This window comes from Chaetodon trifascialis, chromosome 15, assembly GCF_039877785.1.
Source record: "Chaetodon trifascialis isolate fChaTrf1 chromosome 15, fChaTrf1.hap1, whole genome shotgun sequence".
In the NCBI taxonomy this organism is placed as follows: Eukaryota; Metazoa; Chordata; class Actinopteri; order Chaetodontiformes; family Chaetodontidae; genus Chaetodon; species Chaetodon trifascialis.
The window spans coordinates 7551086-7570756 of record NC_092070.1 but is presented as its reverse complement, the minus strand read 5'-3'; the positions used below and the strand labels follow the sequence as shown (position 1 = coordinate 7570756).

Genomic DNA, 19671 nt, shown 5'->3' with positions numbered 1-19671 from the left:
GCAAGCACAATATTTGGAGACAAAATCAATGAATCAAACAAAATTCTGAGGAATGAGTCTTTATAAATGAAAGTACGTATATTTTCTCAAAGTAGCTGATCTTTAATGACCTTAATTAACTTTGTTTCAGGCAGCTCAGACAGCTCACCTATAAAAGTTTAATGTCTTACTTTAGCCTGACAATCCTTCACTCCCTGTCCTTATTTCCCATTTGTCATCATGCCACCACTCCCCCTCTGCCGCTTATCTCTAACAGTGCTATGAAAAATCTTTGGCCTTTGTGTGTTCTGACAGTTCTCTGCAATATGCTGAGTAATATGACTTCCTAATCTCTTGGAAGTGCCTTTGATAGTTTTACACCTCAGATGGACCAGTCAGACAGTCAGACATTGTTTTATCTCCCATCCAATTGACAAGAGAAAATGAACTCAGGTACATGAACTCGAGTTAGTAGGAGAGAGCTTTTATTTAAAAAAAAAAAAAGTGGATATCCATTCTGCTATTATTCATTTTAATTCAGTAAAGGACTTAATTCCCTCCCCAGTGCTGCTATTTGACTAATAAAAGATAACCAGAAGTATCAAAGTAACACATGCAGCTGCTTACTTCTGGTTCTGCACACTAGTAGGGGACAGATGAGCCTCTGGGTTGAAATTATCTTAATGAGTCAAAGTGACCAGTGTCAAGCGTGGGCCAGGAAATCAGCAGATCATATGACACAGCTGCCTGTCGCACTCCAGCATGTCAGAGGTCAGTCATGCACTAATGTGAAACTGTCACTCTCTGTTGCATCATTTACACTGAAAAAACGACTTCATGTTCCACATAGATATACTGCACAGTGTTTTATTTTCTTAAACAGCCATAAAAAGGCAGAACAGTTAAGGGTCAATAGCTTTGCATGCAATCACACTTCAACAAATATCAAGACACAAGTCAATGCATTTTAAGGCAGAAGAATTACTATAAGCACAGATTTTGTCTCGTCAATATCAGAACATAAATATGCATTGTTATTGGAAAGGCGTTCATGAGCCTCTCTGGGTTTAAAATGTGTCATGGCAGGACCACAGGGGGTTAAAGTGCATTATGTAAGTCTGAGCTGTATCTAGGACACTGTCTCGAATCATGATCCTTGGTGTCACTGCAGTATTTGCAATTATGTGCATGTTCCACAAATGTGAAAAATCTGGCATTCCCACCGAGGCCTTTCTAAAAAGTGGAAAAGTCCAGTCCAAATACTCATTAAGGATCAGTACTTTATACAGCTTGTAGTGCAATACAGAATATCATAGCAAACTTTTATTATTTCAAAGAGTTAAAAAGCACTGGCCAAAAATTCAGCCATAACCCAGCAAAGCACATTTCAGAGATCAAATTCTCCACATCTCTCGTGTAATGTGCGTGTTAGTCATTTAGACAACATGTCTACTCTTCCTTGGCTCGCCAGTCTCCATCTCTTGTTGCGGTGAAATACTGTTTAGTCCCCGAAAGTCTTTGAGACTCTTCTGAGTAAAACATCGTCAGGTTAGCAGTTCCTTCCTGTTCAGTCTTTGCTGTCTTGACTTTTTCCTCTTCTTTCTTTCTTTCTTTCACAAGGTTCTCATCAACTCTCCCCTTCAGGACTTCAGTCCTACACGAGCCATCATTTGCTCGTACACTGTCCACGCCATGGCAGCCATCATAGTCCTCCTCAGAGCCCGTGGAACTGCCCCTCTGAAGAACCCCTGGAGTCCATGTTCCTTGAGGACCGAGAGCAAGAACAAGGGCAGGCGTCAGATATAATCATCGATAGCATCATGCAGCCATGCAGTTAAAATCCTGTGAAATGTTGTGATCTGACAATCTTAGTAAAAGAGGAGGGAGACAGTTACCATATAGATGTATTGGATAGCCTCTGCTGTCCTCAGCTGTGGATTCACCTGGACGTGTGTTTTAACCACATCAGCGGGCTGAGTGATCAGGGAGGCTGATACACCCGCCAGGATCCCACAGCTGAAGTTAGCCAATGGGGCGGACGCAGATGTGCTGATTTCTTCAGAGCAGATAGACAGACAGCAGACATTTAAATCAAACAAACATTAAAAACAATCACCTGCTTAGTTTAGTGCTGCTTGTTACTACTGAATGAACTCAGGTGCACTCACCTTTTGGCAATGAGGCCTTGGTCTGGCTGTAGAACATGACGTAGATACCAGAAAACGGAACATCTCTGAGGAGAGTGGCCATGAGGCCAGAGAACAGAGCAGCAGGACCTTCGGTCTGACACACGCTGCGCAGAGCCCCCGTCACGCTCCCATAACTGTACCTGCCACACTGAAGCACAGAAACACACATTTATGTGAGTTTAACACGCACAAGACACAGCTGTCCAATAACATGCTCGTCTAAATACAGGCATCAAACAAAACCGAACCACACTGTGCATTTCATCCATATGGCAGTTTGATGCTTGGATTATAATCTTTATGCTGATTTATATTGTGGAGGTCTTGAGTCTTATTCAAACAAACTAATAGATGCATTTAATTTGTCTGTGCATGCAGGTTAAAATGAGACCAGCTGGTTTCATGGATATGAGTGGGATCAGTCGCTGCTCTCCAGAGTGTAAATACACCTTTCATTTTCTTCAAATACAGAAAGCTTTTATTGTTTGTATTGACCTACAGAAGTGCAAGTATGTGTAATACTCAGGAGACTTATCTTATGGACACTCAAGAACTGAGCTACACTTGGCTAAAAAATAGTGGTGATGGCATTATAATGGTCATTTTGTTCAGTCTTCTTACAATCCACACACACAGCTTACTTCAAAGCGTGTCTTGATGACAGTGACCGGCAGCATGAAGACCCCTGCCACCATCCGGGCACTGCCTCCCAGCAGTACGGCCTCTATGGCCCCTGGGCTTGTGTCCTGGAAGAAGTGCTGCTTTAGGGAGAAGTAGGTGCTGAAGTAGATCCCCACACCTGGGATGGTCCGAGCAAAGGACTAGAGGGGCAGACGGATTAGAGTGAGCACAGTCAGAAAAGGGGAAATCTGAAGCCTGCCTCTCTCTCTCTCTCTCTCTCTCTCTCTCTCTCTCTCTCTCTCTCTCTCTCTCTCTCTCTCTCTCTCTCTCTCTCTCTCTCTCTCTCTCTCTCTCTCTCTCTCTCTCTCTCTCTCTCTCTCTCTCTCTCTCTCTCTCTCTCTCTCTCTCTCTCTCTCTCTCTGTCTCTGTCTCAATGAGACAGGGTGATGGAGGAAAGACAAAGATGCTCTAACCGGTGACATTCCTTTCCACAGTCCCAGCAGCCTCTCTGTCCGCACCACATTCAGCAGCACGGTCACCATCCCCACTCTGCTTGATCTGAAAGAGAAACATTTAGATAAGCGGATCAGTGCTAAATAATGAATGGGGGCCCATGTGCTACATGTGTGACACAAGGTTTAGCCTCTGTTTATCCACTCAACATAACAGTTTTGGGGAGATCACAAGGCAAGAAAGCATGTGATGCAAGCTAGCAATACCGATAACTGTGTGTGTGTGTGCACGGACTCACCCAGGCTGCACGCTGCTCTGCAAAGTCTGCAGACGGGTCTTGACCAGGTCGAGAGGTTGGAATAGCAGCGTGGAGCATGTGCCGCTGAAGGAGCCACACATGAAGGCTTTGATAGCTGGGTGAGCCTGAGGGGAGGGGAGGGGAGGGGAGGGGAGGGGAGGGGAGGGGAGGGGAGGTTAAAGACAAACACAAGGAGACACGAGGTACGGAGTAAAAGAAGTGGGAGAAGAGAAAGTGAAGGACGATACTATGAAAGATAGACAGGAGGCAGCTTGATTTACAGCATTGGCATTGCTAACAGGTTTGTGCACTCCTTGAAGTCTCTTAGTTGAGCAACAACTACTTTCAAACCAAACCATTTGGAGTAATAATTACATTCTTTAGAGATTGTGAAGTAATTATTTTGTTCTTGAGGACCTGGATCCCTGAGATATTGATAACCCACAAGAGATTCCACACTTTATCACTTACAGTAGTTATGTAAGAAACATTAGTCAGACTGTAATTAGAGGGTGGCACGCAATGGTGATACCATTAGTGACCCAAGCGACTGTTTGCATATTTCCACAGAAATTAAACAAAATGGACTTCCTCAGTGACTGGTTCTTTGAGTGTTAACTCATTGTTTTATCAATTCTATTTTTTTGTTTGACCCCCCACAGCATTGATGAGAAGCTATTTTTGCAGTCAGGAAATTATTTACAGCACGGGTTAAACGAACATCTTTAATGTTCATCTTACTTTCTTCTGATTTTCACTGTCTGCGCATGCTGTGCTAGACAGTGAAAAATGAACTTTGCCATGTCTGTTTTGATTACTCAGCTGTGATGTAACAACACAGTCTGCCTCCCTAAATGTAAGAATGCTGCTGCAGCCTTTTACCTGCCCTCCCTAACTTTATCTGCAGCTCCACAGCCACCTGTGGACTCCGTGTACGTCCACTCAGAAAGACGAGGGTGAAATGTGTCATGATGACTGATGGATTCCCACTTACATACTAAAAGGCAACGTGATCAAACTGAAAAAGAATGAAGAAAACCTCATCACTTTTCACTAATACCAGTTAAACTTAACTTGCATTCTGTAACTTGCATTCTGTTTGCACTGTTTGCTACTTTTAACTTTTAATTCTTTGCTCGCTGTTCTTTTGGATTATTTATTGCATGCCTTTTACTTCAAATTTGTGGAACATGCTGGAATTTGTGAATTTCCCTTGGTGATGAATAAAGTCTCTATCTATCTATCTATCTATCTATCTATCTATCTATCTATCTATCTATCTATCTATCTATCTGTACATAATTGTTCTGGCTGGAAAACTCACCAGTGACAGTTCCATAGCCATCCAGGATGAAGACGCTTCTGTTTTTCCTCCTCTTATTGATTTTTCACACTGAAACCAATGCACACCTTTAAAAAAGAAGGAAAAGTGGCCTCTCAGTGCTGGGATCAGCTTTTTAAACAACATATCATACGGAGCATCTCTCACAGATGATGATGATGGAGCATGTGCACGGTCATGCCGCCTGTATCAGGCTGCAGAGGATTAAATACACACATCAGGCTAAATATTTAGATCAGCTGACTGACACCATGCGTCCTATTTGCGATCCACAACCCATGTCTCACGACGCACAGCTATTCATTAGCTAAACAAAGATCACTGCGCTTCTTATTAGTATGGATCTGGTGCATGACAGTCTGCAGCACGTCTTTCATGTGAGTGTGAGCTGGTGCAGCACAGGGGGTCTCAAAAGTCTGGTAGCACCATGTGTTTTCTCTTCTGTTTTGGTTTGTTGTCTCCAAATGTAAGTATGTAGGGTTAAAAGTTGTGGTTACAACAATACACTGACAGTATGCAGCTCATCAATCCAGGAACCAGACCGGGAAACTACATCAGGCATGCTGTATTTTCTCCTCAGGCACGAAATGATTATTTGTCTTGCTATGGGGCTACTGAAATGTTTCACGTGATGTGAGGATTGTCAATTGAGCAAACAGCATACAAACACTTCAGGTGCTGCTTACCCTCTGCAGCCTGTCCCCACGGTCCTCTGCAGGATGAAGAGGCTGCTGCCTCAAGTCTGAAGCCACTAGTTAGCTGCTAGCATACTCCTTGCATTCTTCAAAGGCGTTCATTAACTCATAAAGGAGACGCTGAATAAAACACAAAGGGCTTATTTGACAGCGTCTCCGTGTGATTAAAACAGTATTCTTCTTCTTCGTCTTCTTCTTCGTCTCCCTCTGACAAGACACCGGCCACACACTTTGCTAATTTGTCGCAGTCAATTTTCCCCTTTGTCGAGGGCCCAAAAAAAATCACCTACGAAATTAAATGTCGTCGTAAAACCTTCTGACCGACTGTAACCACTCGAGCACAGACACACTTGATCCTCAGCCGTCTCCAGAGGTCCGTGCAGCAACTGAAGATACGCCAACCTGTCCACACATTGATGAATCAACCGGCCGGTTACTGTTTAACGACGCAGCTTGTAGTAACTATGAGGAAGCCCCACCCATGTAAGAACTGCTGGCTTCTGATTGGTTAAGCAGCCATCCGACGCAAGAGTGTTAATCAGTGAATTGAAGACTTGAGTGAATACACGTCCGTGAGTACTGAGTACGCCTTCTCAAAAAGTTTAGTGCAATACAGAATCGCACAATTGAAGAAACACTCAGTGTGATAGAGAAAATTTAAGAATGTTTTACAGCGCCATCAGCAAAATGTACCCGCAATCCAGAATGATTCCTTCCCAAGTGTTATACTATCATAAAGTACAATATTCTATTTTTTTTTTGCTGTAAAAACTGTTTATATACTTAGTTATATTGTATATATATTATCTAATATTATATATGTATTATACATTATAACAAATATTTTAATAAACTACATATTTAGTTTTAGTTACATTTTTATTATTATTCCTGTTTATATGATACTTTTTTAAACAATTGTTCTGTACATTCTGTGTTTGTTTGTTTGTATAATTGCTAGTGCAACAAAATAATTTCCCAAATTGGGATCAATAAAGAAGCAGTCAAAGTCTAAAGTCTAAAGTCTTACGATAATCCATCCTTAAATCACAAATGTAGTAATAGCAAAAGCAAAAGTACTGTAGAAAGAATACTATCATTGTATTATCTGGTGTTGCACTGAAGCCTGTGTAACAACAAAAACATGAACAAAATAATAGTTCTCACCCAACTTTGCCCTGTCTTGTTTACTATACTTGACACTCCGGTGAAACTGGTTCTGACCTGCTTGCGCTGTGCTGACCGACAGAAAACCATGACTGCCCTCTGCTGGCGACAACACGGCATTTCATAAACAATTCTGTACTTTGCCATGAACCTTGTTCTGAAATAACCCCTGAAAACAAACCTCAGTATGACATGAAATGATGGGGACAAAAGCACAAGTGGTCCACATGTAGCAGTTTAGAAAGCCTCTTTAATTGCAATTATACCAACATTTGACAACATGATTTCCATTCCAGAGGTGCACACAGATAAACATTAAAGAAGACTTGTTGGAGATGCACTTTTCCTTCTTTTTTTTCGATTTCCATTGTTTTTTTAAGAGCACTGTGAGCTGTTATTCTCAAGTAACAACACATTCCTCTCACTTCCCAGCAGTGTGAGCCAAAAGCCGCCTCTGAGCACAGCCTGCGAGGGGTTAACATCATCTCATAAGTCTACTCAACACCTGACCGCACATCAACTCAGAGTGTACAGAGGTTACAGTGATGAAGTATGTCCCTTCCCCTGAATCTGCCTTTGGTTTGCAGCAACCTCAGTTACTCCTCTATCAACAAGCTGTGCTCGGAAAATACAGTGTGTGCTGTGAGTAATAAGCTACCCCACCACCCCGCTTAAACTTTACCTTCAACATTAAGAAAAACACTGATAGTGATAAATGTAAAAAATGTCCAGAAAAGAAGCCAACCACCCTGCCCTGTAGAATGCAGCTGTATTTAAGGCCTTAGTGTGTGTTGGCAGTCTGTGCACTCACTAAATGAGCATGTGCACAGTTTCCCCAAAACTTCCAAGCTTCTCTGTGAATGGTTCATGACACGAATGCAGTGGTTTTATAATGTCTAGGCTTAAGTGTTTTCTGTCATCTCAGTGCAAAATTAAGAAATTTCAGCACAATCAAATGCCTCCAGTATGCATCAATGAGTCTCCAATTGTGTAATTTGAAATCTGCCTCCGATTTTATGTTTCCACATGATGTGTGCATATCAAATTCGTAAGCTCAAAAAGCATAGTCACGAGCACTAACTGCAGCTAAATTGATACATTTCAGCATATAAACCTTCATTATAAACTGAGGCGAGAGCGCGAGCATAATAAACATGAAGCACTTCCATTCTTAACCATTATAAAAATTTCTGCTTTAAATACAATTCTATAGATTGAGATATTACTTTGGTCCCCTTTCATTAATCCGTCTTCATTTATGTATACTTCTTTCTTTGTTTTCTCCTTCTTCAATTAGAAAAATAGATCCTAAATCAGGACTATTAGAATTGGAATGTTTCCTTATAAAAATATCATTTTACTGTTTTACGTTTCCCAGAGAATGAAAAATCAAGCAAAACAAAAATTTGGCCCAAAAATAACATGTGTGTGTGTGTGTTTGTGTCTGTGTGTGTTTGTCAGCATGGTGATTGTCCCAGTTTACTGGCTTCTGTATGTTTGAAAGCGTGTTAAGAATGCATAGATTGTCAGTGTTGAACAGATCAGACTGTCGCAGGACTACACTTGGAGGACTTGGCCGACTGCCCGTCTCTAGTTTCAACATTCTCACGTTTGTGTTCCTCTCTGTTCAGTAGGTACAGTAATGTGTGCTCAGATGTCAATTTGGGTCGGTCTATTTATGATGCAGTTCTAACGGAGTCAAGTGGCACTGCGGCTGTTCATTCAGGCTTGGGCTCGGAGGTCTCGCTCTTGGGCTCGCTCTCCTCGTCGCTTTCGATGCCAGTGCGGGGAATGGTGCGGCGCACGGTGAAGGGGAGGTCGCCACGCCTAAAACAGAAAGGGAATAAATTAAACGGAGACCACAATAATTCACAATTTTATCCATATACACCAGGACAATTCAAGGAATGTGACAGCAAGCTGCATACAAAACTGGATGCAAAAATGAAAGCTGCTGGTTCTCTACCTGAGCTTGTTCTTGAGGGTGGTGACTTCACGGTTCATGGCGTCTGCTGACTCTGTGGCGTCCTCCAGCTCCCTCTGCAATTTCCTTCTGTTGGCGTTTGCTCTTTGAGCCTCTTCCTCAGCCTCCTCCAGCTGACGCTTCAGCTGCTTCATGCGAGAGTTCAACTTGTCGACCTATAATTGGACACAGATGAAGTTAGCTGTAGAAAAAAATACAGTGCTGATATCCGTTCTCCCAGATGTGGGCTGCAACTGTGCAATGCTGGTCTTTATTATACATCTGACATTCCTGTTAGCAGGAATTTGGAGAGTACAGATGTAGATACACACACCGATAATACTCAGGAAAGCCAGAACAGGGAGACAGAAACAGCCAAAGTAACGCTCCTGTGACAATTTTAAGTTTCACGATGGTGAGGGAAAACCTCTGACCTGGTCCTTGTGCTGCTCTGTGTTGCGTCTCTCATCATCCACCTGCAGGATGACTTCCTTCAGTTTCTTCTCTGTACGTCTCACAAGCTTGGTGGCAGTCTGCCTCTCCCTGAGACAAGCACAAAACTGGTCAGTCACAGAAAAATGACCCATGCCCGTGTTCTACTATTGTACAGAGCACCACGCTTCCCTGCTGGTATGCAGCACACCCTTATATACCTGCTGGCATGTCTAGTATCATTAGGTTATTATTCCTGATACATTTTCAAAGGAGTAGTATTTTACTGTTGTAAGACATTAACATTACAGTACGCTGTTGTATTGCGGATATTGTTTTTCTATGTGAAACCTTAATATGAAAAGAAACTAGTACCTACAGCTGTCAAAGTAAGTGCAGTGTAAAAAGTACAACGTCCCCATCTGAAATGTAGTGAAGCAGGCTTATACCTGGTCTCCATGTCCAGCTGTTCCTCCAGCTGAACGATCTTTGCCTCCAGGGCGGCCATATTGGCCTTGTACTTGGACTTGACCGTGTTCTCCAGCTCCTGCAGCTTCAGTTTCAGCTCCTTGTTCTGACGCTCCAGCTGAGAACGAGCTCCTTCCACACGCTGAGAGCAACTGCGCTCTGCTGTCAGCTCCACATTCATCTGGTCATTCTAAAAGAAAAAAAAATGGTTGGGATGATTTAGTAGGACTGGGATTTGAGTCAAGATAAGAGCTTAAAATCCAACCATTTAATATAACCAGCTGCTCTACAGTCTTCTCCACAGACCTGCAGCATTGCTTTCTTCAGCCTGTCGTTAACGAGCTCAGTGTTGCACTGCTCCTCCTCCAGCTCTTCCTCCAGCTGAGCAATACGAGCCTCCAGCCGTCTCCTCTCCTCTACAACCTGAGCACTGAGAGGTGAAGACAGGCAGGGAGGAGATGAGAGATGACAGGACACAGGGAGCGACACAGAGGAAAAAAAAAAAGCGGCCAATGACTGATGAAGCACACAACTGACAGCTCTGCCATTCTGCTGCAGTTTGATAGATGTCTTACTTCTTGGTGGCCTGGTTGTTAATCTCATCCTGCAGTTCATCTCTCTCCTGCTGGGCCTGTCGCTTTACTCGCTCTGCAGCTGCCAGCTCCTGCACAGGGATGAATGAGAAAAGAGCAATAAGTTTAAATGTGAAACAAAGGCAGGGGAAGAGAACACAGAGTGGAGGAGGTGAGCATGCTGACCTCCTGCATCTGCAGCATGTCAGCCTCCATGCCCTTCAGCTTTTTCTCTGCCTCCTTGCTCTGAGCGAGGATCTCCTCTCTGGACATGCGAGTATCATCCAGCTCTCGGATGAGCTCCTTCATCTGGGCCTGTGGGAACAAACTACAGGGTTAGCTTTCCAATACTTAACTGAGGGGATGTGGACACAGCAGTTTTGTGAATTTTGTATATTTACGATATTCCAACAACTGACTCACTTGGAGTTTCTTCAGCTGTTTGAGGGCCTCGTCGCGGTTCTTGTTGGCCATGTCAATGCCTCCCTCCAGCTCCTTCAGGTCCAGCTCCAGCTTCTTGCGCACAGCAACGGCTGCAGAACGCTGCTTCCTCTCATCCTCCAGCTCCATCTCCATCTCCCGCACCTGACGGAGGACACATTTGATTTCAGCCACGTCCCATTACATATTATTCTGATAGCAATCAAAACTGTTCTAACATACTATATACAGACTGTCCTGAACCCAGCAGAAAGCATATGTATAAGGTTTGGCTCAGTCTATATCCCATTAGTACCTGTTTGATCAGTGACCTCTTCTTCTCCTCGCCCATCTCGTCACGTCCTGCCAGGTCTCTCTCATACTGGGCCTTCATGGCCTGCATGTTGACCTCCAGACGCAGCTTGGCGTCCTCTGTGGCCTGCAGCTCATCCTCCAGCTCCTCCAGCTGAGTCTTCATCTCCTCCAGTTGCTGCTCCATCGCGCGTTTAGCCTTCTCCAGCTCGTGGACCTGCAGGAACGGGGAGCAGGATTTGTGAGGAGGATGACGGCATGAATAGGACCATGTGGGCACAAACGCACACCTCCAAAAGCACAATTTTCCAAACTTACATTCTTGCCAACATCATCTTTAGAGGACACCAAGTCCTCCATCTCAGCCCGCAGCAGTTTGTTGTTGCGGTCCAGTTCCTCCTTGATGTCCATGAGAGAGTCCAGCTCACGGGTTAAAGCCAGTGCCCGGGTCTCCTTCTCACGGGCCTCAGCTTCAGCTCGGTCACGCTCCTCTGCATAGCGAGCAGATATGTTCTTCTCCTCTGCCAGCATCTACAGAAAGTCAGGATGACAATGTCAAATTACAACCCTAAAATTTCACATCAATAAAATTAAAGAAGCGTTAATTGCCTCCATCTCACACACGCTAAGCACACATTATCTCACCTGGTCAAACTTTTTCTGCTTCTTCTCCAGGTTGGAGACGATCTGTCGGAGGTGGTCCTGGTCTACCAGCAGGTCATCCAGCTCTTGCTGGAGACGTGTCTTGGTTTTGTCCAGCTTCTCATAGGCAGCACACTTCTCCTCCAGGCGCTGGTTGGTTCCCTCGAGTTCTCTTTGAAACTTCTTCTTCCCTTCTTCAGCCATCTCTAGACAGCTTGTGTCCTGCTCCAGCTTCTTTTTCATGTCAGCAAGCTATAAAGAAAGAGGTGGCGTCACTCAAACACTCAACGATGTGAGGCAGACACGCGCTTCAAAATATCCCGGATGAGGCAGGACTCGCTGAAATGATGGACACGTTTATGTTTCTTACCTGAGCCTGCGCCATTTGAAGCTGCTTCTCCACATTTCTCTTGGCTTCTTCTTCTTCCTCCAGCTGTTCTCTCAGGTTGTTCTGTTCCTCCTCCAGCTGCCGCAGACGTGTGGTATGTGACAGCTTCTGACGAGTCTCTTCCTGGAGCAGCTCCTGTTGTAAACATGGACATGGAGAGCTGAATTAAATGTAGAAGACCATTTGATCCTACATGTACACATGAGCATTATTTTGCGACATCACTGGTTTGGAAGCCAGCCGCGGCTCAGTGTGCAGCAAAGTGTGGAAACTCTGTAACGTCACATCTGCGATGTGATGGAGCTGTGCCTGCTGAGAGTGGACTTCACTGTGAGGTAAGAGACATTTATGTCCAGTGGAGAAACGTTCACTATGAAATATATTTACAAATTAAAGAGCTTGGATTTTTCAATGAGGGAGAAGGAGCAGATGTGCTTTTAAGGACTACCGACGAGGTCATTGCGCTTTTTATGCAGCCCATAAAACAGATAATGAATGTTTTTTTCCCCTCAAGAGCATTAATCTACTAGATATTTTCACAGCACTGATTTGAATCAGAAATGAAATAAACTGAATTTTCTCTGCATGTCATTAAATTTACAAGATTAAACCAGATAATACAGCGCATCATAGCCATTTTTGAGGACGTAGATGAAATATTTCCTATTATTTTACCCTACAGCCCAGTATTTAAAAAAAGAGTTATGCTTTGTTTTAAGCACCCTCGAAGAGCTGCAGGCAAGAAATAAATGCTCTGACCACGACTGTTCAAGGCAGGGTACAGGGCATTGTTCATTTAGTTTTCCCTCTGCATATACAGGGGGGTATAAACAGCATGTATCTGTGCGTACCTGAACATCCTGCAGCTGGGACTCCACAGCAGAGTGGTCTTTTGCTGCCTTGATGGACTTGCCCTCCAGATCAGACAGTATGCCGTTTACATTATCCAGTTCAGCCTATGGACAACAGGACAACAGATGAACCGCTGAACAGAAACAACACATGGTAACAACCACTCAGAATTAGCATTTAACACTGTTGTCACATAAAGGTCATCCTGTACTGACCACAGATGTGCTGAGGAGCACAAACACACAGCAGTAATCATCAGTGCAACAGTTGTAGGTGCGAACAGCACTGACAAAAGAAAAAGAAAACCCTCAGGCATATCAGTGGCTATCAAAGTGTTTCAAAGAGTTGTACCTGCACTTTCACCAGTTTCTCGGCCAGCTCGTTCCTCTGGCACTCGCTCTCTGAACATCTGAGCTGCAGCTCCTGGACCTGGGATTCAGCCTTCTTTCTGCGATGCTCAGAATCTCCCTTACCCTGCATCAGCGTCTGCACCTCAATGGCTAGCTCGTTCCTCTCGGACTCCAGAGCCTGCTTGGCCTTCTCCATGGACACTTTGTTCTGCAGGGGAGGACAAGTGTTAATGGCTTCTGCAGTCCAAAAAACAAGTGCCTCTATGGGTAATCAAAGCAGTTGGATAAAGGTTCCGAAAAAGATTTATAATTACCCTCTTGGCCTGCTCCAGCTGCTCATTGAGCTCGTCGAAGGCCTGGCTGTGCTTCTGTCTCATCTCAACCAGCTGCTGTTCATGAACTTTGGCTTCTTCATCCAGAGTCTTTTTAAGGTGTGCCACCTCTGTCTCACGCTTTGTCCTGAGCACACAGGTGAGGACAGGTTAATCTGCTTGTGTCCAAAGTAATGCCATGCATTTAACTGTTGTAGCTATTTCTCAACCAGTGTCGCTACCTTAGTTCTTGCTGAGCGGCGGTGGAGTCCAGAGTGTCCTCTAGCTCAGTCTTGAGGGCCTCCAGCTCTTCTCCCAGGTCCCTGCGGTGTTTCTCTGCCTTGGTGCGGGCCTGCCTCTCCAGCTCCAAATCCTCCTGCAGTTCAGAGAGCTGAGCCTCCATCTCACGGATCTTTTTCTGGGCCAGGTTCTTCTGTGCTGCCTCCTCCTCGATCCTTAAGGGAGGAGTGGGTCAGCGAAAATGAGTAAGTGGAGCAGGGGGTGGAGAATCTTTATCAAACTGATTAAAATAACCTACAATACTATTACTGACTGATGGACTGAGTACAGGGTAACAATTGCAAACAATTACACATACAGACCTGGCCAGAGCTGCCTGGAGCTCTTCTTCTTTCTTGGCAAGTTGGGCACGGAGCTCAGCAATCTGGGCCTGCAGTTCTGCAATCTGGTCATGTATCTCAGTGAAGTCGCCTTCCAGCTTGCGTCGGTTCTTTTCCAGCTCCTGACGTTGTTTCTCCTCCCTGCGCAGACGATCTGACAGGAAGAAAAAAAAAAAAAAAAAAGAGGAAGAAATACAAGATTACGGGGAGGAAAAAAAAGATGCCAAAGGTTCAAAAAACTGTGACCAAATGTGGACCAGTGGGATCTATAATGGCTATCATGTAAGTGGCGGTATGTCTCCAGTGTCTTCTCTTCCTACCCTCCAGGTCTGTGATCATGGCCTCATGTTTGGTCTTAAGTTTCTGCAGGCTCTTTGATTTCTCCTCCTCCTCCGCCAGGTTGGTGGTGAACTCAGAGATCCTATCCTCCAGCAACTTCTTCTCCTGTGTCACAGACAGGGTGAACAAGGGCAAATTAGTGGAAAGAGTTCAAACGAACACAGTAGCAGTCACTAGCATCATCTTCATTTCGTTGTGTGCTTACACCAAAGAAACCACATAATCATACTCTTACTGACAAATCACAATGTCCATCCCAATAGTTAGAGTTCATCCTAACCTTGTTTAGTTTGTTGTTCTGGTCATCTAGAAGTATAACATCCTCTTCTATCTTCTTCATCTTGGCCTCCAAGGTGACTTTCTCCAGCTGGAGTTTCTGTCGGGCTGCCTCCTCCTCGTCCAGCTGCTGCTCCAAGTCCTGTGTGCAGATAAATGCCAGCAGGGTTAGCACAGCAAATCATCCGTGTGCATTCTCTATAGAGAGAGTCTACAGTGCAACCATATGTGAATAAGTGGGTCTATAGAGTGAGTGAGCCTTTCGCACTTACTCCAATATTTTGCTGCATCTTCTTCTTCTCTGTCATGAAGTGAGAGGCACGCTCTTCCTCCTCCTCCAGGCGGGCCTCTAGATCATGGAGGATCTCCTCCAGCTCCTGCTTCCTGGCAGCCAGACGGGCTCTCATCTCCTCCGCCTCAGCACAGAGTTCTGTTTCTGCCTGAAGTTGCTCCTGCAAGGCCATCTTCTCAGCACCCAGCTGCAAGCACAGCAAAAATACGACTTTAGCACAATTAGTCTAAATCAAAAATAAACAGCACATATGACATTAAAAGTTAACTGAGACTGTGGTCTCTTAGTTTACCTGCTGCTGTTTTTCCTCCATATCTCGGATCTGCTGTTCAGCATGCAAATGCTTCTCTTTTACTTTAATCAGCTCTTCATCCTTGGCAAGCATCTCCTCCTCCTGCCTGCTGACTTGGAGCAGAGGCTTCACCTGAGAACAACACAGCAGAAATAAAGGGAGTTAGAAAAGATGAAAAGGGAAGTATGGGCATGGTTGCGACAAATACAGGAGCCAAAATGTAGGCTAAAATGTTGTAGGAGATGGAAGTTCACCTTGGTGAAGAGCCTCCACCACTGCCAGTTCCTGAGTTTAAGATAAGCAGCACAGTTCCTCTGGATCACCTTCATTGCAGTCAGCTGCTGCTGTCTCTTGGCAAAAGCCCTATAAAGCAATAGTAGACAGAGAGTCAGCATCTAATCCTGATAAAGGCTGAGTCATAGACAGTGGTGATCATTTCTTCTCACTTGCGGGCCACGTAGCCTCGGCACCAGGCCTGGAAACTGATGATGATGTCTGTGATCTTCATGTCCCTCTCCTCCTCCAGGTGAGCGAGGACTCCTGCTCTAAAGAAGACTTTACTCTGACCAATCCGGTACAGGTTGGGATCCAGCTCCAGGCTTTTGATCTGACAGGACAGGAAACGTACAGATCAATCACACTGCAGGTTAGGGAGGGACTGGTTATTGTGGAGCGTAGCTAGAATTCTTTAGACCTCTTACCATGAGCACACAGGCCTGCTTTCCATCCATGAAGCCCTTCGGGATGGCATTGGGAGTGAGGATTTCATACCTTGGAAAAGGGGCAAATGACAGGATTTTATTTGTTCTGTCACATACTCTTCAGGGAACAAGACATACTGGGAACAGTGTTATTATTCTGTTACCTCTGTCTGAACTCCTGGAAGACAATTCGATTGGGGAAGCCCTGTCTGCAGATACGGATCCCCTCCAGCACACCATTACACCTCAGCTGGTCCAGAACCAGGTGGGGGTCCAGTTTACCAGCCTGAGAAAAGGTGACATTTGCTGGTTAGCAGTGAGACAAACAGTTCTACTCTGCAGTGGCTTACAGCACTTTTCACCAGGAACTATATGTCCATCTTAAGACTTTTGTTCACATGACGACAATGTGTTTACCACATTAGAAATCACTGAGCTCTATGCATTTATGGTTGTGTGACTCTGATGTTTTTGTTACACCTGGAGTAATCATACTGGAACTAAATTGAGTCTCTAGTTTCTTCAGTCCAAACGCAGGTTTCGTTCCTCAGTTCCTGCAGTGGAAAACTCTAATAGGTGCCAACATTTCTCCAATACCTTCTTCTCGTGGTTGGGGATGATGCAACGAACAAAGTTGGGGTTTGTGTTCCTCAAAGTGGCCATGAGCTTGGAAAGCTGCTCCTTGTACAGCTGGCCCACTGTGCGGAACATGCCCTTGCGTGTCTTAAAGGCACCAGGCATCTCGGACATGCCAGACACCTTGTCCAGACCCACAATGCGGTCCACTGAAAGAGGAGACAATAGAGAGGAAAAAAAAAAAAACAGAGGGGAGAGACATTATGTAAGAAGCCAGTGGGGTTTAATTTAATAATTTGAATATTCAACCAGGCAAACTCAAACCAAATGCATGTCACAAGGTAGAATGAATATGACCATTGTCTCTCCACTTCCTCTTGGTAAACACACACCAGGAGAGAGTAGAGGCAGTTCATAATACCAGGACCAGTGAAACACCACACAAACAACAAGTGAATGTGGAGGGAAACAGGAATCAGGAGTAGAATGACAGAGTGGAGTCACAAATAGCCAGTGAAGCGTGGAGAGATTAAACACCATGACGGGAAGAAAAAAAAAAAACAGTGCAGTGAATGGAGGGGGCTGGTCAACGGTTTACACTGCCAGCTTGTAGTTCTGAGTGGAGACTATGTGTGATGGGTCAATTAAATATGTACGTGTGTCAGGAAAGTGACAAACGTTGGCGGTTGCAGTGGACATGTATTTTTGTGGTGATAAAGAAACCAAACCAAACCCATGCAGTATATACCCATCGCTGTAGTACCCATGATCAACACCAGGAGTCCCCAAACAACACTATTACACAGAGGGAGAAAAGGAGGAGAGTTCAATGACAGAACATCAAGAGTCAAGACGACCAGATGATTTTGTTACTGCGCACACAGCTGGTTAAAGACAGAAAAAACTAACAAAAATCTTAATCTCTGGAAAGTTTACACCCAAAACACAAGTTTGAACATTTAGAAGTAAAGCATGGACAGCAGAGAGGACTCATGGCGGAAATAAGCATGTTTAAACAGACAGCAGGGGTAAGAGGGAAAGGCTAAAATGAAAAAGAAACCTGGTCACCTGAGTCTGAGTGTAGAATAGGAAAACGCTGATAAAAATAGGCTCTCTGACAATTCTGTACCTCTGAGACCCAGTAAAAGAAAAAAATGACAGACAAATTGGGCCATACAGAGGAAGAAATGGATGGAAACAACAAGTGGGATTCGAGAAGGTAAAAACAAAGGTCCACACACCAGACAGTAAGAGAGAAAGAAAGCACTATGAAATGCAAAAAACAGGAACAGGAAAGCCACCATGAAATATATTCCCATATCAAGCACTGCCACCAAAGAAGCAGCAATTCCTGGGTTAAGACAAGTTAACAACTGCCTCAACTCACCGTCCCTCCAGAGCTCAGAGACAAATTTGTCAGTGGACTGGTTGAGCAGTGTCGCCACGTTGTCATTCAAGGGGTCCATGTTCTTCATCAGCCACTCATCTGCCTTGTAGTCCACCTGAGGAGTTAACATCAGGCAGGAATTGTTAAGCTCCTTCGTTAGACACACAAACCTCTGGGATATAAAGTCAAAAACTGGACAGAAAGCATGACAGAAAAGGCGAATGCAGGTCTAAAATAGTTGAATATTTATAACAACTAAGACCTAAGAAATATATTAATGGGAACGTATCATGATGAACTCTGCATGTTTACCTTGCCGGCATAATGGATGATACAGAAGTCTGCTTCATCCTTCAGTTTCTTGGGCTTGAAGAACTTGGGGTGAGTGCCCTGCTCCTGGAGCACCTTCTCCACAAAGCTCTTGTCTGTGGCTTTGGGGAACCAGCACTCCTCATCCAGCAGAGCGAGGATACCAGGGGGACTGGCCTGCACACACAAGGGACAGTACAGGTCTTACTGAAATACAAAGGCCTGAAGTACTGAAGACAGCGGTAGAACCAACATGTTCAAGTACAACAACAGGACTTAATGGTTTTCAAACTCACAGGTTTCTCAATGAGGTCGATGCAGGGCTGCAGGTCCAGGCCGAAGTCGATGAAGCTCCACTCGATGCCCTCCCTCTGGTACTCCTCCTGCTCCAGGATGAACATGGTGTGGTTGAAGAGCTGCTGCAGCTTCTCATTGGTGTAGTTGATACACAGCTGCTCAAACGAGTTCAGCTAGGGGACAAAGGAGACCGATACGTAAGAATACTTTTGATCAACAGCACAAATAAAGACATGGATGAGATTCTATATATTTTTCATATATATTTGTACACACACATCAATTAATGTTACATACTACACTGTCAAGTCATGTACAATTTGTCTCACTTATCTATACCTCAAAGATCTCAAAGCCAGCGATATCTAGGATGCCGATGAAGGAGGCTCCCTGTCTCTTGGTCTTGTCCAGAGCTTTGTTGATCCTCATGACGAGCCAGCGGAACATCCTCTCGTATGTGGCCTTGGCCAAGGCCTCCACAGCAAACTCTGCCTGCTCCTGGGTCTGGGCCTTCTGGACGTAGTCTCTGCCCACCTTGATCCTGGGCGACAGGATGGCCCTGGTGAAGTCTGTGACATTCATGCCCATAAGGTGGCTCACCTTCTGGGCAGCTGTTGCACAGGAGACGGGAGGAAGAGGAACAAGACTGTAGTTTTGCAGCAGGACACGGCCATTTAGCTAACTTCAGGTTAAGCTAAGACTTACCAGTGTTGTCAGGCATGGAGGCCTGGTCTGTGTGGCGCTCCTTCTTGAAGTTCATGTTCCCGAGCTGCAGCACAGAGGCCACCACCTTCAACATGCCTGCACAAAAAGAACAAACAGGAGCATAAACGTGGTTTAATGTTGCACTTGCACTAGTAGGTAAATATATACAGAGTCCCACTCAAAGCATATAAGACAGAAAGTTGTTTTAAAGTTATTTGCCATCTGCCTTACCGATCTGCTCGTCCTCCGGGATACCCATGATCTTCATGGCCTCCAGGGTCTCTGTAAACAGGTCCTTGTCCTGCTGCCCAGGAATTGTAACATTCCCGTTGGACAGGAAGCGATAGTTGTTGTAATTTTCAAGGAGGAGTTCATCTGAAAGAGAGGATGGTCAAAGTGAGATGGTATGAGAACAGCATAGAA

At 44.7% G+C, this 19671-nt stretch overlaps 2 protein-coding genes across 4 annotated transcripts in view; both read right to left on the bottom strand.

The window, feature by feature from the left end:
- Nucleotides 1-821: 821 nt before the first annotated feature.
- Nucleotides 822-6792, bottom strand: LOC139343459 (mitochondrial glycine transporter A-like). Of its 2 annotated transcripts, none has more exons than XM_070981125.1 (8): nucleotides 6745-6792; nucleotides 4865-4950; nucleotides 3541-3665; nucleotides 3263-3347; nucleotides 2810-2989; nucleotides 2148-2316; nucleotides 1875-2035; nucleotides 822-1742 (listed from the first exon to the last, which is right to left on the bottom strand). In XM_070981125.1, exons 2-8 carry the CDS (start codon nucleotides 4883-4885, stop codon nucleotides 1620-1622), a joined length of 864 nt encoding a protein of 287 aa, XP_070837226.1. In that variant the 5' UTR covers nucleotides 4886-4950; nucleotides 6745-6792; the 3' UTR covers nucleotides 822-1619. The 2 variants fall into 2 exon arrangements, with proteins under 2 accessions (XP_070837226.1, XP_070837224.1); XM_070981123.1 differs by lacking the exon at nucleotides 6745-6792 and adding an exon at nucleotides 5569-6058.
- A 182-nt stretch (nucleotides 6793-6974) lies between these two features.
- Nucleotides 6975-19671, bottom strand: part of LOC139344157 (myosin-9-like) — a 30760-nt gene continuing 18063 nt past the window's right edge. For both annotated transcript variants that reach the window (XM_070982114.1, XM_070982115.1), the window contains 32 exons: nucleotides 19480-19623; nucleotides 19249-19344; nucleotides 18883-19154; nucleotides 18543-18716; nucleotides 18250-18423; nucleotides 17938-18052; nucleotides 16572-16759; nucleotides 16139-16260; nucleotides 15975-16044; nucleotides 15720-15880; nucleotides 15528-15636; nucleotides 15274-15405; nucleotides 14962-15168; nucleotides 14694-14831; nucleotides 14395-14518; nucleotides 14057-14228; nucleotides 13697-13909; nucleotides 13458-13602; nucleotides 13145-13351; nucleotides 12793-12897; nucleotides 11924-12076; nucleotides 11557-11805; nucleotides 11230-11442; nucleotides 10916-11128; nucleotides 10603-10764; nucleotides 10366-10494; nucleotides 10183-10271; nucleotides 9914-10037; nucleotides 9589-9797; nucleotides 9142-9250; nucleotides 8711-8883; nucleotides 6975-8571 (listed from right to left, as the gene is read on the bottom strand). In XM_070982114.1, coding sequence (XP_070838215.1) covers nucleotides 8463-8571; nucleotides 8711-8883; nucleotides 9142-9250; nucleotides 9589-9797; nucleotides 9914-10037; nucleotides 10183-10271; nucleotides 10366-10494; nucleotides 10603-10764; nucleotides 10916-11128; nucleotides 11230-11442; nucleotides 11557-11805; nucleotides 11924-12076; nucleotides 12793-12897; nucleotides 13145-13351; nucleotides 13458-13602; nucleotides 13697-13909; nucleotides 14057-14228; nucleotides 14395-14518; nucleotides 14694-14831; nucleotides 14962-15168; nucleotides 15274-15405; nucleotides 15528-15636; nucleotides 15720-15880; nucleotides 15975-16044; nucleotides 16139-16260; nucleotides 16572-16759; nucleotides 17938-18052; nucleotides 18250-18423; nucleotides 18543-18716; nucleotides 18883-19154; nucleotides 19249-19344; nucleotides 19480-19623 — 5000 coding nt within the window. In that variant the 3' untranslated portion in view covers nucleotides 6975-8462. The remainder of the gene's footprint in view (nucleotides 8572-8710; nucleotides 8884-9141; nucleotides 9251-9588; nucleotides 9798-9913; nucleotides 10038-10182; nucleotides 10272-10365; nucleotides 10495-10602; nucleotides 10765-10915; nucleotides 11129-11229; nucleotides 11443-11556; nucleotides 11806-11923; nucleotides 12077-12792; nucleotides 12898-13144; nucleotides 13352-13457; nucleotides 13603-13696; nucleotides 13910-14056; nucleotides 14229-14394; nucleotides 14519-14693; nucleotides 14832-14961; nucleotides 15169-15273; nucleotides 15406-15527; nucleotides 15637-15719; nucleotides 15881-15974; nucleotides 16045-16138; nucleotides 16261-16571; nucleotides 16760-17937; nucleotides 18053-18249; nucleotides 18424-18542; nucleotides 18717-18882; nucleotides 19155-19248; nucleotides 19345-19479; nucleotides 19624-19671) is intronic.

Excerpts from the sequence above, each read along its gene's own strand:
- LOC139343459 (XM_070981125.1), bottom strand. The coding sequence starts at position 4,885 with ATGGCTATGGAACTGTCACTG. Across the intron at positions 3,348-3,540 it reads CAGAGCAGCGTGCAGCCTGG|ATCAAGCAGAGTGGGGATGG; the intron begins GTGAGTCCGTGC and ends TTTCTCTTTCAG. Across the intron at positions 2,990-3,262 it reads TGTGGAAAGGAATGTCACCG|TCCTTTGCTCGGACCATCCC; the intron begins GTTAGAGCATCT and ends CTGCCCCTCTAG.